General features: G+C 44.1%; 1 protein-coding gene across 2 annotated transcripts in view; it reads right to left on the bottom strand.

Moving 5' to 3' along the window:
• LOC110523003 (platelet-derived growth factor receptor alpha) overlaps nucleotides 1–11,505 on the bottom strand; it is a 39,205-nt gene extending 27,700 nt beyond the window's left edge. Inside the window, exons 1-15 of one of the 2 annotated variants that reach the window (XM_036978394.2) lie at nucleotides 10,857–11,505; nucleotides 8,128–8,206; nucleotides 7,654–7,941; nucleotides 7,276–7,539; nucleotides 6,598–6,728; nucleotides 4,688–4,850; nucleotides 4,002–4,194; nucleotides 3,779–3,894; nucleotides 3,316–3,615; nucleotides 2,821–3,221; nucleotides 2,517–2,685; nucleotides 2,183–2,372; nucleotides 1,832–1,947; nucleotides 1,503–1,629; nucleotides 1,094–1,290 (exon numbers count right to left, since the gene is read on the bottom strand). In XM_036978394.2, coding sequence (XP_036834289.2) covers nucleotides 1,094–1,290; nucleotides 1,503–1,629; nucleotides 1,832–1,947; nucleotides 2,183–2,372; nucleotides 2,517–2,685; nucleotides 2,821–3,221; nucleotides 3,316–3,615; nucleotides 3,779–3,894; nucleotides 4,002–4,194; nucleotides 4,688–4,850; nucleotides 6,598–6,728; nucleotides 7,276–7,539; nucleotides 7,654–7,941; nucleotides 8,128–8,185 — 2,713 coding nt within the window. In that variant the 5' untranslated portion in view covers nucleotides 8,186–8,206; nucleotides 10,857–11,505. The remainder of the gene's footprint in view (nucleotides 1–1,093; nucleotides 1,291–1,502; nucleotides 1,630–1,831; nucleotides 1,948–2,182; nucleotides 2,373–2,516; nucleotides 2,686–2,820; nucleotides 3,222–3,315; nucleotides 3,616–3,778; nucleotides 3,895–4,001; nucleotides 4,195–4,687; nucleotides 4,851–6,597; nucleotides 6,729–7,275; nucleotides 7,540–7,653; nucleotides 7,942–8,127; nucleotides 8,207–10,856) is intronic. The other variant, XM_036978395.2, reaches the window with a different exon arrangement.
• Between the last annotated feature and the right edge of the window lie 6,537 nt (nucleotides 11,506–18,042).

Raw genomic sequence — 18,042 nt, 5'->3', positions numbered from 1 at the left:
CTGTAACGGAGAGAGGAGGTGTGTAAACTTTCTATAGGCCCTGTAACGGAGAGAGGAGGTATGTAAACTTTCTATAGGCCCTGTAACGGAGAGAGGAGGTGTGTAAACTTTCTATAGGCCCTGTAACTGAGAGAGGAGGTGTATAAACTTTCTATAGGCCCTGTAACGGAGAGAGGAGGTGTGTAAACTTTCTATAGGCCCTGTAACGGAGAGAGGAGGTGTGTAAACTTTCTATAGGCCCTGTAACGGAGAGAGGAGGTGTGTAAACTTTCTATAGGCCCTGTAACTGAGAGAGGAGGTGTGTAAACTTTCTATAGGCCCTGTAACTGAGAGAGGAGGTGTGTAAACTTTCTATAGGCCCTGTAACTGAGAGAGGAGGTATGTAAACTTTCTATAGGCCCTGTAACTGAGAGAGGAGGTGTGTAAACTTTCTATAGGCCCTGTAACTGAGAGAGGAGGTGTGTCAACTTTCTATAGGCCCTGTAACTGAGAGAGGAGGTGTGTAAACTTTCTATAGGCCCTGTAACTGAGAGAGGAGGTGTGTAAACTTTCTATAGGCCCTGTAACGGAGAGAGGAGGTGTGTAAACTTTCTATAGGCCCTGTAACTGAGAGAGGAGGTGTATAAACTTTCTATAGGCCCTGTAACGGAGAGAGGAGGTGTGTAAACTTTATATAGGCCCTGTAACGGAGAGAGGAGGTGTGTAAACTTTATATAGGCCTTGTAACTGAGAGAGGAGGTATGTAAACTTTCTATAGGCCCTGTAACTGAGAGAGGAGGTGTGTAAACTTTCTATAGGCCCTGTAACTGAGAGAGGAGGTGTGTAAACTTTCTATAGGCCCTGTAACTGAGAGAGGAGGTATATAAACTTTCTATAGGCCCTGTAACTGAGAGAGGAGGTGTGTAAACTTTCTATAGGCCCTGTAACTGAGAGAGGAGGTGTGTAAACTTTCTATAGGCCCTGTAACTGAGAGAGGAGGTGTGTAAACTTTCTATAGGCCCTGTAACTGAGAGAGGAGGTGTGTAAACTTTCTATAGGCCCTGTAATTGAGAGAGGAGGTGTGTAAATGTGACTTTGTGCGTGTATGTCTCACCTTGTGACACCAGCTTCACCTCCCTGCTGACTGCGGCCATCTCGTTCCTGGCCAGGCAGCGGACGGCCAGAGTGTTCTCAAGACGCACGAAGATCACCTGGCTCTCCAGCTGGTTGTCCTGATCAAAATGCGCTTCCACAGTGATATCTGTGTCGTTGGTTGGCAGGGGCACCCACTGAGATGAGTCATTGGCGCAGCTGGACAGGGGAGGAAGGAAGAGTAAAGAAACGAGAACTGATAGCGTGACATTATCACATTGGGCATAGTAGCATATGAAGTGGCCAGGGAGGTAAACCATGTACAGTAGGTGTATTTTAATTTTAAGGAAGAAAACTGGCTATTGTTGGAGTGAAAGTGAGAGAACAGGGGGAAAGAGGAAGAACGTGGGGTTGTGAGAGGGTAATCTTACTGTTTTATGTTCTTGCAGATGAACCACTCCACCTCAGGAGTGGGCATGCCTCCAGCGATACACACTACAGACTGGCCTGAGGCTGAGCCATGGTGGAGGTCCATCAGGTCCACAATGACTGCAGGTACTGGACACAGACAGAGAAAGAACAGGGGGTCAGACCACAATACAGACAGTGACAGAAGAAGCGAGGAAGAGAGGGGAAAAAGAGAAATAGAGAAAGGGGGTCAAAGAGAGATGGTTAGGAAGTTATGGGAGTATGGGACCACAGGTGTCAGTGAGATAAAGGTAAATGAAAATTGAGGAGTTGGAGCATTCCTCTGCCTCACCTTTGACCTGCAGGCTGAAGCTGTGGCTGTGGGTCTGGTTCCCGTTCTGCACTCTGATGGTGTAGTTCCCACTGTCCTCCTCCTTGGCCCGGATCAGGGTCAGAACACTCAGGTACCTACAGAGACAAAACACCATGTATGGTTACACTCTAATCTCATGTGATCGCTGTTAAGTCTGTCATGAGAGACTAGTTCCAATCTAACATCTCACCACACCACACCTTAATAATAGACATCTGAACATCCTAGGTGAACTGGGGGACCTGTTATTAGCCAGAGAGTTTAGTGTGCAGGACAGTGGTTTATCATATCTCTTCAGTCAGTGTGGAGTCATGTTAGAGGAAGTTTCACCTGGTCTCGCTGAGCTGCTGGAGGCTGTTGGTTATCTCAGCCGCCACATAGTTGAGGGGGAGGCCATCTTTGAGCCATGTGACCTGGGCGCTGGGGAATGAGTCGATGTCGGCCCGGAACTCTCTGCTCTCATCCAGGTCTGCTGACTCCTGAGAACTGAACACAGGGCGCAGCGACACAAATGGGCTCTCTGTCAGGACAGAAAATGGAGAGAGAACCTTTCATTAAATATGTACAGGTCACAGCTAGTTAAAACAATCTACCAGTTCAAGCAAGATGATAGACCAAGATTATTGCCTTGTTACTAGGTTAATAAACAGTGACAAAAACGTACCATAGACAGTGATGGCCAGCTCCTTGGTCTGGCTCTCATTGCTGATGATGTCAGTAATGGAGCAGGCGTAGATGCCGCTGTCTTTGGCTGAGGCCTGGGGGACAGTCATGATGTACTGGATCTCCTGGTCCCTCTTATTCTCACGCACTGACTTCAAGCCACGGTTCACCTGACACACACACAGGACACACACACAAGTTAGACCCATTTATAATCAAACAAACAAATGTATTTTCAAATGAATCAATTAATATGCACTCCAAGAAGAGAGTAATAACTATGTACAGTATGTGCTGTTGTTTACCAGTTTTCCAGGGTACTTCCAGTGGTCTTCCAGTATCTCAGACCCCCGGGCCACACAGGTGACAGTGATGGTGTCTCCCACCAAGAGAGCAGTCTTCAGGGCCTTCAGCTCCACATGCAGCTCTGACCCCCCTGCCCAGCCGTGGACGATGTACTCCTCACTGAGGTGCTCCTCTCCATTGACGAGGGCCTTGCAGACATAGGTTCCTGCACTGAAGAAGCCCACGGCGCCCCTCTTGCTGTCGTAGACAGTCATGGGCACGGCCTGCTGGGTATCAGTGTTAACCAGGGTCACATTGGCACTGGGGTCTGACACGCGACACTGGATCTCCATCTCATCATGACCATTCAGGACGTGGTTGCCAAAGGGCACCAGAGAGGGGACAAAGGGCACCTCTGGATCTGAGGGGGTGAGAAGAGGGCATGGTAAGTTTCTAATCATTCAAACGTCTTACATAGATTTAACTCCAACACCACAGTGATGTCTTCCCTATACCTGGCACATATATGTAGATGCTGCTGTCCTCTCCCTCCTCAGTGGAGTTCCCTCCGTTGTAGAAGCAGGTGTAGAAACCAGTGTTTGCCGCAGTGGCGTTCTCTACGGTAACCGTGGTGATGAACAGGCCGCTGTTGTCCTCCTCTGTCTGCTCTGATAGGTAGACGGGCGTGTCCCAGGCCAGCTCGGCCTCGCCCCTGCAAGTCAGAGTGAAGGGGGTGTGGAGGGGAACAACCATCTCCTCTCTCTGGGGGATCAGCACCGGAGCTGAGGCTGGCTGGAACAGCACTGGGGCTGAGGCTGGAAGGCACACACACAGGCAGACATATGGTCAGATTTAGGATTATTCTGAGACAATACACGCACACTGACACATTCACAATTCCTAACACATTTGAACACATAAATGCATGTTCACACACATGTAAAAGTGCATTTTCACTTGGCTTGAAGTTATTCTCACCTTTCACTTTGAGGGTGAAGGAGAACTGGGCAGTGTGAGGGATGCTGAGGACCATGATGGTGTAGTTACCACTGTCCTCCTCTAGTGGCTGCCGAAGAGTCAGAGTGCTCTGATGCCTGAGAGATGGGCAGAGAACCACTTAGCTCAGTCCAGCACACACCACACAAAGGTCCACAGACACACAAAAAAACAGCCTTGCTATAAACAGCTGTTGTGATCTTACTTGTTCCCCTCCAGGCGGCTGGTCTTGGTGAGGAAGTAGCTGTTCTCAGTGATGGCGATGCCATCTTTCAGCCAGGTGACTTTAGGAGCAGGGAAGGCTTCAATACTGATGGTGAACTCTGTCTCCTCCATCATACTGACAAACTCCACCACTCCAATCCCACTGTGGTCCAACATCACAAAGGGGTCCGCTTCTACAGAGAGAAGGGGTGGAAAAGCGAGGGGAGCAGAGGGAGAGGTAGTGATGAAGAGTGGGGTAAAGTGAGAGTGAGAGAAAAAAGAAAGAGAGAGTGATAGAGAGGGGACACAGAAGGAAGGATGAGAAACAGAAAAAGATAAATGAAATTCTGGCACACATCTGTTGAAGCCATCCCATAAAGCATTGGGGCTGTTGAAGCCATCCCATAAAGCATCCCTTCCCTCTAGCACGTCAAACTGACACTGATAGGCAGGATGAATTAACTCTATACTTTTATGTGAATTCAAGGGGACTACTTTTAAAGACTTATTCCAAGAAGTATGATGGACCCCAAGTCGTTTCTGTTTAATACATCTACAGCTAAGTGGTATTGGTAGTAAAGAGTAATGCTGTTGAAGGATAAGCAATGTCTTGAGTGATATTGATAGACATTGTGCATATGTTTTCAAAATGAATTTTTGATTGGCCATAAGGAGGTGAGAGTGTACCAAAGACAGTGACAGCCACCCTGTTGGCTCTGATCTCTCCACTGAAGTTGTTGGTGATGGAGCACTCATACACCCCACTGTCCTGAGAGGTGGCTGCTGGGATACTGAGGGTGTAGACCACTCTATCAGGCAGAGTCTGTTTCATCTGGACTGCATCCACAGCCTAGATAGAGGAACAAAAGGAAGGAAGATGAAATACACTATAGACACACTCACACACACATACACCATCTATAACCATCTCTCGGGAATAAAAAATCTTGTCTCTATGCTCTTCTCCACCTTTTTACAGGTTTAGAGATTAATTCTGTATGTCAGAGCAGTATGTCTCTCTATAGGTCTGTGAGCTGATGGGGTAAACATGTGCTGGTCCACAGGAGATAAATCAGGACCCCAGGGCCTTTAAATGCCTGTAATTGCAGCTGAGACCAAAGCCAGGAATCAGGAGTCCGGTGCTCTTCTTACCCTAACTGTCTCTGGAAAAGGGCTTAGGAATCCCACCGCTAAAACAGACGCTCTGTCACAACGTGCTGCAGGGATTACTGAACAGTGCACACAAAGACAGAGGTGCACACACACACCAAGACTATCACTTCAGACAATCCACTATCTACACTACCATCTACACTGACACACAAACTTAAATTTACTACATTTATATTATATCGGTTATATCTGCGGGCGGGCAGGTTTAGGGTCATTAAATATTGTGTGGATGAAGGGCAGGTTTAGGGTCATTAAATGTTGTGTGGATGAACGGCAGGTTTAGGGTAATTAAATATTGTGTGATGAAGGGCAGGTTTAGGGTTATTAAATATTGTGTGATGAAGGGCAGGTGGGTTGAATAAAGAGAAAACAATACCTTTAAAAAATCCTTAAATGTATCATTCTTGTGCACTTTATATCTATAGGCAACATTGAGGTTTTTCTTTCATTATTTTAGGCTATCTGAATTCAGTGCATAAGTCTAAACGTTAGGACCTAACTGCATTCGTGCCAAATAGCCTACATGTCAATCGCCAAATGCTTTTGGGAATGGGCAGAAAAGGTTAATGTCGATCTAAGGAGGCAAATAGGATAATGTCTGAAGTTTATTCAAGAAGAGAAAAGCTGTGAAATGGAGAGTTGAAAATAAAGAGAAGGGAGGGCCAGAAAATGTTTGGGAAAGATTTGGGGAAGTGTTTAAAGAGGATGATAGCGGTGTTGGCAATGTTATGTGTAATGATTGTGAGATGCTATACAAATTCGACAGTCACAAAACGGGACTTCAAATAGGCCTATGGCATGTCAAGGGAGCTGTAGCCTATTGTTCAGATGAGTTAAATGGAAACTGAATTCTGAACACTGACTGTAAGTCTATAACCTCTCACATAGACTTAATATTAACCCCTGCAGAATTAAGCATTTCTCTCTGTAAAATGATACAGTAAATGTAAGCAACATTTTTACTTGGGAACAGGAGTGGAGAAATATGATTTAATTATTTCAGCATCTTGAGAGAATGTGAATATGCAGTTAGATACCGTCTGTAGAGGTGCTTTCTTTATCAGCATCATAGTATGACAACCACATCAAATATTCATCCAAGCCGAACTGAACACTTATCAGAAACATGTTGGGTAATTTTCACAGCTTCTTTAATTTAATTTTGAAATTTTGCACAAAACATCTTTCATTTTATTTATTTTGTATTGCATTTTCTCGTTTTGAGGTATTGCATTTTCTCGTTTTGAGTTCTTGCATTTTTAGTTATTGCATTTTCTCTAATTGAGGCTGTTCTGATGGAAAGGGGGGGGGGGGGGGGGGGGGGTTGGACAAATGTTTTTGCCTGCACTAGACGTTTTTATTCTGATTTTACAGGGGGTGCTGCAGCACCACTACTTCTCACGGCTATGGGGGTGAGGCCTTGCCTGTTTCCTGGGGTGGAGCCACTGCTGCTGGTTGGGCAGTCCTGGAGGTGCCACACAGGTGATGTTGAAGGGTTCCCCCAGTCTCACTGCCTCTTCGCTGGCCTTCACCTCCACATGGACGTTTTCCATCTCTGTACAGATCACCAGGGGAGGGAGGAGCAATACGGTCAACGGGGACAATATGGTAATCTACAGGCCTCTGCATGGTATCACCTTCTCTGAGTTCACTGTAGGCTGATGGCATCACATTCTCTCTGTCTGACTACAACTTTGTGAAGTTATCTCCCCAGTACTAATGACATGATGTCATCTCATCTCTCTCTATCACACACACACACTCTCTCTCTCCCTCACACACACTCTCTCTCTCTCACACACTCTCTCTCTCACTCTCACTCTCTCTCACACACTCTCTCTCTCTCTCACACTCTCTCACACTCTCTCACTCTCTCTATCTCTCACACACACACACACTCTCTCTCTCTCTCTCAGTAGTAAACAAGTCCAGGGTGTTAATAGCTGGCCTCAATATCATCCCCCTTTCTGGGCCTAATGTTTATTCAACCATGTCTCTGCTCTAAGGCATGAAAAAAAGATGACCGCTTTTTTAAACCAATGTGATATTAAAACTAAGCAGCATTTGTCATCAAACAAATCATGCACATCTGGACTCCTTACGTTTGTTGGCCTCCACGGTGTAAGTGTCACTCGTAATTGTCATGCCATTCACGGTGGTCTCACAGATGTACAATCCAGCGTCCAGGTTGCCAATGAAGCCGATCTTGTTCTTATAAACTGCGTCCACCTCTACTCCACTGGGAGCGCTCTTTAGGACCACCTGGGATTGAGGGTCTGACACCCTGCATGGGATGATGGTTCTATTGGGATAGACTGGGACTAGCATGCGATCTGGCTCCTCAGGCACAAATGGAATCTCAGGATCTGAGGAACAAGGCAAGAACATGGTTGTTTGGTCAAAAGCTATCAATATGGGAATTCATATAATAGAATAGAATCACAGAGCATGGATATGACAAACAATTTCACTATATTTACCTGGGACGAAAACGTATATGAACGCATCATTGGCTACGCTATCCACCTCTTCATCGCCCTCTTTGTCTTGGTATTTGCAGGAGTAATATCCGGTGTGTGTCACAGAAGCGTTGTAGATGAAGAGCGTGGAGGTGTAATATCCAGGCAAAACGAATGTGTCGTCCGGTAGGGGCTCGACCCAAGCAACGTTCCTTTTACCAGTGCAGCTGATGTTGAACACCGAGAGCGGCTCGAGAACAAACTCATCTTCAGTTGATACAATGGTCGGTGTGGCCAGCCCGCGGGTAACTAATGGAAAACACAAGTTCACTGAATGTCGATAGTGTTTTCAATACAAAATATTGGACAGGTTTGTTTATTTAACAGTGATAAAAACACATGTCGAAAGGAAAAGGCAAGTTGGGTGCGCTGGCAGAATATTTTCAGGTTATAAGAACCAAGAAACATTTTGACTTACTTAAATGAGTTTCTTACCTGATAACAACCCAAGCAAGAAAACCCCAATGATGAGACATGTCTTCATTTCATCCATGGTCACGGATGGTTAATTCTGCTGGAAGAGTTTAAATACTTGCACGTCAGACATGGTTCCACCAGATGTTGCAAAAACAACACTAGTATCTGTCTAAGCTTAGAGAAAATGTGTTGATTTATGGGAGAAGATACCCCTGTCTCCACTACCTAAGCCTTTTGGAAAACATTGCAATTTAATCAATTAAAATCAATAGAGGGACTTTTACTGCTCCAGCACAGCAGTAAAACTGACTGGCTCTATCCTGTCTCCAACTATAGCCTACTGTGGCACACCAGGTCTTGTAAAGCGCACACTGAGTAATCTTGTTGAGCCGGGGTGATGATTACACTGGTTTGGTCTCAGAAGATGTTTATAAAAACGTTGGACATGGTTGAATCAGTAAAGTGGCGCCAACGTTTATTTTTTTGCCAAGAAGAGCTGGAATTCAATTCAGGCTCTGAAGTCGCTAGGGGGCGACATAGTTCACGTTTCGCCTGCATCAAGCAGTCATCTGTGGGCTGTAACTTCTTTCTCCAGCAGGAAAGTTAGATTATTGTTTGTCATTTCGCCAGAAATGGAATAGCCTATTTCTGTGGCAATGGCCAGGTATAGGCCTAGACTACAAACATGCCAACTGTATTAGGCTACTGTATAAGCCTATAGAGCTATAGGAATTATGCCGTCTAACAGCATCAATTAACACAAATTGTAAGTACTACAAAAGTCGAAACAGAATTTCAGGATTGATTCTGATGTTTCAGTTAACATATATGTTTGCATCTTGACTTATTCACTGCAACATAAAATCTAGACATGGCTACCATAGGCTTGTAAACCAAGTAACTCGACCCAACTAACTTTTAGGTTGTTAAAGAACTCGTCCATCCAGGTTTAATCGTGCTTGCTGTCATGGGTCTGTGGTCAACAGACATTCCCCTGGTACGAGCGTTATCTCTCTGTCTGTTGCGCAGGACCCTGGATTCCATCAACGCACGAGCTGAGAGAGACGCAACTCCAAACACAGGCGCGCTTAACTCTGAAACGTTTATATACCTACCAGTTTTACTCTAATCTATTCAATAGAAACACTTAGTTTAAACCTAATTTGTGACTATAGGATAATTATTTTACATTTTCTTCTAATTGTTATCTCCCATTGGCTCGATTAAAATACATTATTTTAATCTATAATCAAAATCCCCTTTGTCTCAAAACGTTTGCTGCTACTTTTAACAGTGTAGGGCTAAGTGATTAATTTGAGGTAGTCAGCTCTATCTCACCCGGGACTGGCTAATTATCCCTGGCAAACCAAACCCAGGGTTAGAGAGGGACTATAATTAAGAGACCCCTCTCTTGAAGAGAAGTCTGTATGACAAATATTCGCGTGGGAATCCTGATTTATACATTTTGACACGTTTGCGCATTTTTTGAGTCTTCTCCTTTTCTCGCCCGAACAAAACACTACAGTCTCAGCAAATGTGCAGCCTGCCAAACCCCCCTTCTGCTGCGCTTGACACTTTGGAGCAACAGCTGAGAGATGGTTGATCAGCTCTCTGTCCTCCACAGACACTTAAACTGTTAAATTCAAACCCCCATGTGCAGAATTGATTTTCATGGGAATATAGCAGAGACATGTCTAAATATAGCATTTTGAAATGAAGAGGGTGGTAAGGGCATTGGGGCAAGCAATAGCCTACACTCAAAAATGTCTAAGGCAGTGAGTATCACTGATGGAAAACTTAAAGATTTGTATCTAACTTGACTGTTACAGTCGTGCAGCGCGCAACTCTATTCTATTGCAATCTTAACAAATATGCATACATATTTTCTGCATGTTATATTGGCCATCATTAAATTATAGGCTAATTATGAAGAATTATCTTGGGGGCAAATGTAGGCTATTTGCATGTTGTTGTCTGGTGCACTGAAATTACATCCAACCAGGAATTGGTTCCCCTCTATAGGCTACTATACTTTTTTAGTGGGTTAAAAAAAACAACCTTTCTATCTACTTTTGAATTCCGTTCGGCTACAGCTTGCGTCCAATCTCAGAAAGCAAATGGCAAGGTACAATATTCAATTTAATTCCACACATTCCAAGTGCAATAACGAAAACAACTTGAAATCCAATTTCCAATGTGTTTTCCATTAGATGTCAAGGCAGGCAGCAGCATCCCACAATGGACCCTCAGTCCTAGAGGTGACACCTCCAGCTGTGAGGCCGAAATTGAGCGCTTTTATCCAGCCGAGTCAGCGACATCTCTCAGCTTGGCATCCGGAGGTGAGACCATATGTTTCATGGAAAACTGAATCCCGTTCAAAGCATAATTCATTTTGCATAACGCATAGCCTGCAAACTAATGCATTTTCAAAGTTTCAAGAAGTTTACTGGAACGTTTCTTCGTAGCGAAATTAGGCTAATGTAAGCCCCCAAAGTGGGATGGATGGATCAGGTCAGATTAATCATTTCTTCTTGGTAAAGTTTTCACAATATGGTGCTATCCTAATAAGAAGCTAGGCTATTTCTTCAATATTCACTAAGGAGGACAAATCGAACTAGTCTAAAAGTGTCCAGTTGGATAACCTTTTTATTTTAGCAGATTTGAAATTCTCTCAATTGATAGCCTTGTTGAGAAAATAACAGTTAGCAAAAACAAAAAATATTTGCTAATTTCTTTTAAATACAAACCTCTTAAATTCCCTTGGATTATGTGTCTTGATTTTAAATCCCAATAGAATGAAATCAGGAGCATAAAAGCGCTCCGGTCGCCTCAGTGAAGGCTCCTCTACGCAATTGTGTTGCAGTGGTAGTAATCCTATGGCCACGATCCTTCACTGTGAGAGCTAGCATATGTGCGCCCCTCCGTCTGCGTCCACTGCCGCGCTCACAATGTGCTTGAGCTACAGCGTCCAGTAATTGATTCAATGTTACAGCCCGTCCTTCCCAAAAAAACTAATCATCTGGCTCAAAGTAAATAACTCTCAGGAAATGACCCCCCTCTCCTCCCCTACAGGAGGCTCCAGCTCTGGGATTCCTTTCAAAATAAGAGTCCTGTTTTCTCCATGAGACTGGAGCTGGACTCTGCTGGGCAATGATGTAGGAAAGAGGGACGAGAAATAAATATGCACAAAAATCCGGTGTCGAGCTTATTTTCGAAGAAAAGCAAACGATATAACTTATCAAGCGACATTGACGGATGTTTTCAAATAGATAAAGAAATGTCACCATTCCGCAAATACGCAAAGGTAACATTAAAGGAGTTTTGTTCGAACATTAGTGCTCAGTTCATTAGCACTTTTCAAAACTGAAACTTGCTAACATGAACGTCCAAGCCTCCATTGCCCACAGGGGGCGCTCCAACACCAGGCACTACACACAACTCAACTCTCTCTCAAGTCAACCACATATTGACTTCATTATATTCCCCAAGAGGGAGGTATTTCCAGTTATTCTTATTTTTTGGGCAATTTCTTATGAAAAAAGTTTTTTGTTTGTTGCCCGTTTGGCACACTGTTTCCTCTGTTGTTTGCCGACTCTGTGAAGGTGTTTTGTGACCCCAGCCCCTTCTCCCCAGGCCCCGAGGCTGGCCTAATAGCTGGGATAAAGGGTCATTATGAATTACCTATCTCACTGCACTCAGGGATGTGGAGCCAAGTCAGCCGACCAGGCCGTTTTTCATGGAGTGGAGCCCCGGGGCTGACCACCCCCAACCCCTCTCTCAGCGGCACTTCCAGCGGTGCCCGGCCCGTCCCGCAGCGCTCACCTTGCAGAGAAACACATATCTCCAGCCGCTCAGCGCGATGACTTCCACATGTTCCCTCAGCCGAAGCGCGCAAAAGAACACTGTACCTTGTTCTCCAAACAAAAAAAAATCTAATTTTAGTGCCTTACTGAGTTCCTTACTGAAGGCTCTCCTCTTATTTTACCCTCTACAACAACACATTCATAACGCCAGTCCATTAAAATAGTACGCTTATTTACTTAAAGTTATATTTTTTTTTGGAATTGTGATTTGTAGTAAGCCTCGACATACAGAGGGCTATAAAAAAAACTGTTCCAATGCATTGGTGCAAAATCAGTTGTATACCTATTAAGGTTAGTGTGTAGCCAATTTCTTTCAGACATTTTCCAACTCTGTAAAAGGTCATGCAAGCTGGCTTTTGAGGACGTTGTTTGTGATAACTGGCTCATCTAAGGCACTTTCCATGTTTCTCGTGTTAACTCATTTCTATCGCATTGCGCGCTTGTAAAACAAGTACAATGGCGTTTTGTGGATGTGATATGATTACATTTTGACGTTAATTCAGCATTGCACATCTTTAAACAGAATGGAATGTAATCTATGGCTAAACATGCGCAACCACGAGTGACTGTTGAGTATAAATCAAATCAAAGCAAATTGTATTTGTCACGTGCATCGAATACAACAGGTGTAGTAGACCTTACAGTGAAATGCTTACGTAAAAGCCCTTAACCAACAATGCAGTTCAATAAATAGAGTTAAGAAAATATTTACTAAATAAACTAAAGTTTTTTATTTAATTTTAAAAAAGTGACACAAGAAAATTACATAACAATAACGAGGCTATATACAGGGTCAATTTGCGGGGGTAGAGGTTAGTCGAGGTAATTTGTACATGTAGGTAGGGGTAAAGTGACTATGTATAGAAAGTGACTATAGACTATGCATATAGCACACATGTACGCGTGCACAAACAAACACACACACACACATTTCCTAGCATTACTTAATACATCATTAGGCCTATTACAGTCTACAGCAATAATCCAGAAATATAATTCATGAATTGTGATGCCCAGTTACGAACTGTTGATCAGGATGGCCACATTTATTGACTGCCAATAAGAAAAGATGACCTGTGGAAATTACATACTTCTACTTAGAAGCAAACATCCACAAGGGGGCATTGACATGTTTATGGTTTCAACTGGAGGAATTTTGATATATGAGCCTAAACAGTGTTTTTTCCCAGACCGGTTTATTGTTTGAACCCAGCATCATTCAAAATGAAGTAATTTCAGTAGCCTATAATAAACCCATAGAAATGAATTAGAATAGGCTATCTATGGTTATGCCACTGTTCCTGCTTTTCTACTGTAACATTGTTACACTAGTGCACCCATGTGTTATACTAGGGAAATTGTGTTTCCATAGCTATAAGGCTGACAATGAGGACTTGTGAAGAGAAAAATCAACAAACTCTGCATAATCAACAAACTTGCTTTGTGAGAAGGTGTTAAAGTTCACAGACAGTCATTGTTATGTAAATGAGTGTTGAAAAGTACCAGTGACCTGGCTTTGGCCCCGTGAGAGCAGATCCAAGCATGGCCCGACAACGCCTAGATCACACCTACAAAGTCATTGCGTAATGGTACACCAGAAGTACATTCATTTCCAATGGAACTGCATTTGCCTTGCAGAATCGCATTGCAGAGGCAGTTGTTGTGCGGTCTATATGGTGCATACATTGAATAAATCAAATCAAACTGATTTGTCACGTGCGCCGAATACTACAGGTGTAGACCTTACAGTGAAATGCCTACTTACAACTGCATTGTTGGGTTGTAAGAAAAATAAGAGTTAAGAAAATGTTTACTAAATAAACAAACATTGTTTTTTTTAAGTAACACAATAAACTAACAATAACAAGGCTATATATAAAGGGGGGTACCGGTACCGAGTACAGGTTAGTCGAGGTAATTGAGGTAATATGCACATGTTGTAAGGGCTTTCGTCATCGGATGAGGAAGAGTAGTCGGACCAAAGCGCAGCGTGGTAAGTGTTCATGTTTGTTTATTGAACTGAACACTAATACAAAATAACAAGAGAATAAAGAAACCGAAACAGTCCCGTAAGGTGCAAACACTAAACAGAAAATAACTACCTACAAAACCCATGTGGGAAAAAGCTACCTAAGTATGGTTCCCAATCAGAAACAATGATCGACAGCTGTCCCTGATAGAGAACCATACCCGGCCAAAACAAAGAAATACAAAACATAGAAAAAGGACATAGAATGCCCACCCAAATCACACCCTGACCAAACCAAAATAAAGACATAAAAAGCTCTCTACGGTCAGGCCGTGACCCATGTAGGTAGGGGTAACGTGATTATGCATAGATAAAAACATTTTTTTTTTAAACAGCGAGTATGAGCAGCGTTAATAAAGTGTGGGAGGGGGGGGGGGGGTCTATGCAAATATGGCTTTTATGGCTTGTGGGTAGAATCTGTTAAGGAGCCTTTTGGACCTAGACCTGGAGCTCTGGTGCTGCTTCCTGTGCAGTAGCAGAGAAAACCGTCCATGACTAAGGTGGCTGGAGTCTTTGACCATTTTTAGTGCTTTCCTCTGACTCCACCTGGTATAGAGATTCAGGATGGCAGGAAGCTTTGCCCCAGTGATGTACTGGGCCATACACACTACCCTCTGGATGCCCGAGCAGTTGCCATACCAAGCTGTGATGTAACCAGTCAGGATGCTCTCGATGGTGCAGCCATATAACTGTAGTCCATGATCATCTTCTTTGTCTTGATTACATTGAGGGAGAGGTTGTTGTCCTGGCACCACACTGGCAGGTCTCTGACCTCCTCCCTATAAGCTGTCTCATCGTTGTCGGTGATCAGGCCTAGCACCGTTGTGTCATCGGCAAACTTATTATGGTGTTGGAGTCGTGCTTGGCCACGCAGTCGTGGGTGAACAGGGAGAACAGGAGGGGACTAAGCACGCATCATTGAGGGGCCCCTGTGTTAAGGATCAGCGTTGCAGATGTGTTGTTGCCTGCCCTTACTACCTGGGGGCGGCCCGTCAGGAAGTCTAGGATCCAGTTGCAGAGGGAGGTGTTCAGTCCCAGGGTCCTTAGCTTAGTGATGAGCTTCGAGGGCACTATGGTGTTGAACACTGAGCTGTAATTAATTAACAGCATTCTCACGTAGGTTTTCCTTTTGTTCAGGTGGGAAAGGGCAGTGTGGAGTGCAATAGAGATTGTGTGATCTGTTGGGGCAAGCTTGACTGGGTCTAGGGTTTCTGGGATAATGGTGTTGATGTGAGCCATGACCAGCCATTCAAAGACCTTCCTGGCTACAGACGTGAGGGCTACGGGTCAGTAGTCATTTAGGCAGGTTACTTTGGTATTCTTGGGCACAGGGACTATGGTGGTCTGCTTGAAACATGTTGGTATTACAGACTCGATCAGGGACAGGTTAAAAATGTCAGGGAATACACTTGCCAGTTGGTCAGGGCATGCTCCGAGTACACATCCTGGTAATCCATCTGGCCCTGCGGCCTTGTCAATATTTACCTGCTTAAAAAGGTCTTACTCACATCGACTATCTAGAGAGTGATCACATATTCATCCAGAACAGCTGGTGCTCTCATTCATGCTTCAGTGTTGCTTGCCTCGAAGCGCGCATAGAAGTAATTTAGCTCATCTGAAAGGCTTGTCACTGGGCAGCTCGTGTCTGGGGATTCCTTTGTAGTCTGTAATAGTTTGCAAGCCCTGCCACATCTGAAGAGTGTCAGAGCCGGTGTAGTAAGATTAAATCTTAGTCCTGTATTAATGCTTTGCCTGTTTGATGGTTCGTCAAAGAGCATAGCGGGACTTCTTATAAACGCTCCTTGAAAGTGGCAGCTCTACCCTTAAGCTCAGTGCTGATGTTGCCTGTAATCCATGGCTTCTGTTTGGGGTTTGTACGTACAGTCACTGTGGGGACGACGTCATCGATGCACTTATTGATGAAGCCGGTGACTGACCAGATGAATCCTGGAACATTTTCCAGTCTGTGCTAGCAAAAAAGTCTGGTAGCTTAGCATCTGCGTCATCTGACAACTTGCATATTGAGCGAGTCACTGGTACTTCCTGCTTTAGTTTTTGCTTGTTGGAGGGTATCAAATTGTATGCGGAGAATGCTTGACAGAAATCGTAACAGAAATGATAGCGTAAATCCTCGATCACACCTACAGCGTCATTGCACAAAATGGTAAATAGCATCATCTGGATATGTGTGCAACGAAAGTTCAATATTCACCTTCTGCTACCATTTCTGTCAATCCTTCTATGCATACAATTTGATGCATACATTCAATAGCAGCGTTCCATTGAAAATGTATGTACTTTTGGTGTACCAAAACGCAATGACGCTATCGATGTGATAGAGGCGTAAGACTCGGGTGCCTGGCTGTGTAGATGGGTAAAACACCGGAAATGAATCAACCTATAGAAATGCACCATGGTGAGACTTCTAAACAGCAGTTTAGGAGAGCTCTCCAAGTTCCAAACAGACTGCATTACTGACATGCTGACCACACCGCTCGCGTCGCGTGCGCGAGCGTTGCAAAATAAATGTACACATACATGTTATTCAATCATTGCACCCACACTGCTCACTCGTCTCAGCGAGCTTCTGCATGGCTAGGCGCTAAAATAGAAATAGGTTCTATTTGTGACACTCAACGCGCTGCAAGTTTGGCCTCTCCCATCTCCTCATTGGTTTTTAGGAGCATATACCCACGTGCCATCTACTCATTGGTGTTTAGGAGCATATACCCACGTGGGTGATTGAAAGATGAACTGACGTCCACATTCCAGTCGGTTGTAGTAATGCACTGTAAAGTTGGTTGCCAACCACCATATAAAGTCCAAAGAAGTAAAAAAGAAGCCTGAGGAAGGAGGAGAGATGATGAGAAAGGAATTTGGTTTTCCCGTTTCATCTGTGGATTAATTGTCAGAGTAGAGGACCTTGTGGATTTCAGGTAAATAACAACCCAATGTTTATATCCCAGGACAAATTAGCTAGCAACAGCAAGCTAGCTAGCTAAATTGCCATAAATGTTCAATTATTTTCGACCTGTCCTCAAATTAATATAATTGGTTGAGAGTTTGTTTTGATATTTCAACCTGCGTGTCCTGATTGTCTGGTGTGGGGGTTCAAAATCAACATGCGCGTGATGGAGCACGCAGGTGCACGGTTTGGTCAGCATGATAGGCTATACGAAGACAAACATTGGCAGCAGAATGGCCTGTACTGAAGAGCTCAGTGACTTTCAATGTGGCACCCTATAGGATGTCAGTTCGTCAAATTTCTGCCCTGCTAGAGCTGCCCCTGTCAACTGTAAGTGCTGTTATTGTGAAGTGGAAACATCTAGGTCGCACATTATTAACGCTACAGCATATCATGAAATTCTAGACAATGCTGTGCTTCCAACTTTGTGGCACCAGTTTGGGAAAGGCTCTTTATTGTTTCAGCATGACAATGCCCCAGTGCACAAAGCGAAGTCCATACAGAAATGATTTGTTGAGATCTGTGTGGAAGAACTTGACTGCCCTGCACAATGCCCTGACCTCAACCCCCTCAAACACCTTTGGGATGAATTGGAACCCCGACTACGAGCTAGGCCTAATCGCCCAACATCAGTGCCTGACCTCACTATTGCTCTTGTGGCTGAATGGAAGCAAGTCCCCGTAGCAGTGTTCCAACATTTAGTGGAAAGCCTTCCCAGAAGAGTGAAGGCTGTTATAGCACCAAATGGGGGACCAACTCCATATTAATGCCCATGATTTTGTAATGAGATGTTCGATGAGTAGGTGTCCACATACTTTTGGCTTTTACGTAAGGTTTTACAGGGATGGGCAGCTCTGGTCAAGGTGGGGGCCACAAAAAATCTGAACTCATCATGAGGTGCCGCCGTTGCTTGCGAGTCTGTCTACCCACATGTGCATATTGCAATTTTCTAACAAATTTCATACAATTATACCAATTTTTCCATGCGACTGAGAGGAAAATTTGCAGTTTTAAAGCTAATTTCCTGCAACTCTATAAAACACATTTTTGCCATAGGGTGGAGAAAAATGTTTTCA

Source organism: Oncorhynchus mykiss, chromosome 5 (assembly GCF_057628025.1).
Source record: "Oncorhynchus mykiss isolate SJ-2025 chromosome 5, ASM5762802v1, whole genome shotgun sequence".
Classification (NCBI taxonomy): Eukaryota; Metazoa; Chordata; class Actinopteri; order Salmoniformes; family Salmonidae; genus Oncorhynchus; species Oncorhynchus mykiss.
This window is presented reverse-complemented; position numbering and strand designations above follow the sequence as displayed.